The sequence below is a fragment of the Castanea sativa genome, chromosome 8 (assembly GCF_040712315.1).
Source record: "Castanea sativa cultivar Marrone di Chiusa Pesio chromosome 8, ASM4071231v1".
Classification (NCBI taxonomy): Eukaryota; Viridiplantae; Streptophyta; class Magnoliopsida; order Fagales; family Fagaceae; genus Castanea; species Castanea sativa.
Window position 1 is genome coordinate 19,161,841 of NC_134020.1, and position 3,183 is coordinate 19,165,023.

General features: G+C 34.8%; 1 protein-coding gene across 1 annotated transcript; it reads right to left on the reverse strand.

Annotated features, from left to right (window-relative positions):
- Nucleotides 1–423: 423 nt before the first annotated feature.
- LOC142606638 (BAG family molecular chaperone regulator 4-like) lies at nt 424–2,961 on the reverse strand. Its single transcript, XM_075777957.1, has 4 exons — nt 2,560–2,961; nt 1,709–1,965; nt 1,474–1,620; nt 424–869 (listed from the first exon to the last, which is right to left on the reverse strand). Exons 1-4 carry the CDS (start codon nt 2,750–2,752, stop codon nt 672–674), a joined length of 795 nt encoding a protein of 264 aa, XP_075634072.1. The 5' UTR covers nt 2,753–2,961; the 3' UTR covers nt 424–671.
- Nucleotides 2,962–3,183: the final 222 nt, after the last annotated feature.

A 3,183-nucleotide genomic window follows, 5' to 3' on the forward strand; every position in this document is an offset into this window, starting at 1 on the left:
TTCCTTAATAACTTTTTGGGACAATCCTTAAGGTCAGTAGTCTATGGTTTTACATTTAACTTAATTTTGCTATTTTTGGTAGATTTCAAAATTTTGTCACCTAATCGCGTAATTAGTGCGAATTAAAGTTTCAGACTTTTTCTCAGTATTTATATGTTTTGTAGCCATTAGAGGCAAATTAGACTATTATCAATAAATACAGACTTTTGTCAAATTTTTTCTTTAGTAAATTCTAGTTTATCTCCTGGTGGATTTAGGGAAATCCCTTGTGGATTCGAGATTTACTACCAAAGGCTAATAATTTAGTTTCAATTCTATCAAGAGGGTATCATATGTGCTTTTTTCAAGCTTCCGCGACATCAAAAACACTCAAAGGGAGTGAAAATTTCTATTTGGGAGTTACACATGAGAGGCAAATAGATATGAAGGAAAATACATCTTAACCATTCAATATAAACCATATACACAAATAGCAAAGCTGTTATAGCATAAGACTCTGCCTCTATTTTTATCGAGGATAGCTTTTAGCAATAATAACAACAGACGCAACAATAAAACAAAACAAAACAAACAAACAAAAAAATTGAACATGGTTCACATAACATTATGTTTATATATACTGCGGATTCAAATTTATACAGACCGACCCATATAATGTGTTGAACTTGTGGTTAATCAAACACTTCCCAGTCCTGAGTTATTTTGGTAGAAGATTGCAGTGGGGTTGGGGCATACAGGCTTCCCACTCCCGACTCAAACATCTCCCATTTGGTAGTGACTGACACCACATTCTTACTATTGCTGAAGGGATTAGAGTTTCTTGCCTTTAGATTGTCCAATGTATCTACAAAGCTCTGGACTCGACGAACCTGTGCAGTCACCAACAATCATGAATGTCAGGTTCACAATCTAACATATAGTAGAAGTTAAACATATTGCTTGTTCTATGTGATTTTTTACCCCCCTTGAAAAATGATTTGCAGCAAAACTTCCAGTTTAAAGGGTTGTTACTGATAAGTTCAGGAAGTACTAAGATGCTTATAAGCAAACAATCAGAGTTTTAAAATCAAACATTAGTTAATCAACAAAATGTTGAAAATATTCCTTTTGTTAATGGGTCTGTTAAGATTTTCACTATGATCGCACAAGAAGTTCAGACCTAAAATTATTATCTAGCCCTTTCCCATTTAAATAATAAAATAATATAAACCCTCATTTGGTTCTACTCTACATATAGTAGACTGTAGATAAAACAGGTCTGTCATGGTGTAGATCGCCTCCTGTTCTTCTTCTCTTAAGCAAAGAGACGTAAAAAGCTCAACTCAACTATGTATAATATCAATTGAATTGGGGTAGGTTCAAGCAGAGAGCCACAACTAACGAGCATTGTACTCTAAACAATCATAATTGATCGTGTTGATAATATAAAAAATTGCATATATACTAGTACGCAGAATAGCAATAATCACATACCTCAATCCGCCTCTGCACTTTTGCTTCTCCATCAGCCTCAATTGAATCCAGTTTAAGCAACTGCAGCATGAGCAACTCTGTCAAGACAACAAATTCCTTATTTGCCACTTTGATGCCACCATGAACATTTCCCTCCAAAGCAATAACCTGAACAATCATTAACAAATACAAATAAATAAATCTTTAGGAAGCTACACATAGAGGGTTTTTTTTTTTATAGATAATGGACAACAACCTTCTCAGAGAGCTTGTCAACCTCTGCTCTCACTTTGGCAACCGCTTCATAAGCCTTTAGTATACACTGGTTTTTCTGCATCTCCTTAAGCTTCCTCTCTTTGCTGGCTGGATCCTCCAACAGTATAACTTTAGACATATCTTTTACACCTGCCATGTGCAAGCACTCCTCATCCTCCTTTTCTTTCCCTCTAAACAGTAATCTTTGCTCCTTAGGCTCCAAACCAGTTTCTTGGGCAAGAACCCTTTTCAGATCCCCTTTCATTGAACCAAAAACAGCAATTGAGCTTCAATTTCAGAATGCCACTCCCCATCACACAAATTCAGAGCCAAAGTCCCAACAAACCAAGAAAATGAGGCAAAATTTTTTTTACAACATCATAGTCATTATTACCAAATAATGGGTTTAAAAGAGAATGGGAAATTATAGAACCATATATAAAGCAAACACAAACATTGTCAGCATGTCTCAAAAAGCTAACTTTTTAAGAATCAACTGCCTATTGAATTAGAGGTCAATGCTATATAAAACCTTTATGGACAAAGATCAACTTCCAAATTTCCTTTTTAACTTTTAACAAACCAATTATTCGGTACAACTTTGTTCTTAACATTTACAATATAAAAATTAAACTAAAATGCAGGACAAAATTACCAAACTGGATTTTATGACAATGACCAACTTAAAAATTCCCATCAAAGAAAGGCACAAAAGGTAAAAATGAGATTCACCAAACTAGGAAATGGGCACAAACCTTTTCACTGACCCAATAAAGCAAATACACACAAATGTGCCTCAAACAGGGTAAAATAACTGTAACCCAGAAAGTACATTATCGTGTAATTAGTTACCAAAAGTGGATTGGGCAGGGACAGTGATATCATGGTGATAAGAACCATGAGAGACCTTGATCTTGATCATAGGCCCAGAAGAAGCATCCCCAGCATCTCTCTTTTGAACAAGCATACCACCAGGCCTGAGCTCCCAATCTATCTCCCTATCAAACTCATTGCTCAAAACACTCTTTGAAGTTGCTCTTTTCATAGTCACCAAATAAAATGAAAATCATGGAATCACAGAAAAAAAAAAAAAAAAAAAAAGTTGGAGTTGGTAGAGAAAGAGAGAGGTGAGAGAGGTCTGTACTCAGTACTGTCAAGAGGGTAGATTATTGAGTAAGAAAAACTGAAGACTATAGGATAGGAACCTCTTAACAGCTAGCGGTTGTTCGGTACAACTTTAAAGTTGCTAAGATAGAGAGAGGGAAGAAGTACAATGTTTTTTTATTTATTTTTAATTTAATTTTTTTAATGCAATGAATTTTTGGTCAAAGTATATGTCAGCATCTCAGCGATAGAAGAATTTTAATTTTCAGGATCTACAAATATAATTGATTAGAGCCTTTACCCGCACCATTTAAAAATAGGTAACTAGTAAGTACCAAATTAATAAGCCTATATCCAAGGGGGGGAAAATTC

Excerpts from the sequence above, each read along its gene's own strand:
- LOC142606638 (XM_075777957.1), bottom strand. The coding sequence starts at position 2,752 with ATGAAAAGAGCAACTTCAAAGAGTGTTTTGAGCAATGAGTTTGATAGG. Across the intron at positions 1,966-2,559 it reads CCCTGCCCAATCCACTTTTG|GGGATCTGAAAAGGGTTCTT; the intron begins GTAACTAATTAC and ends GTTCAATGAAAG. Across the intron at positions 1,621-1,708 it reads TTGACAAGCTCTCTGAGAAG|GTTATTGCTTTGGAGGGAAA; the intron begins GTTGTTGTCCAT and ends ATGATTGTTCAG.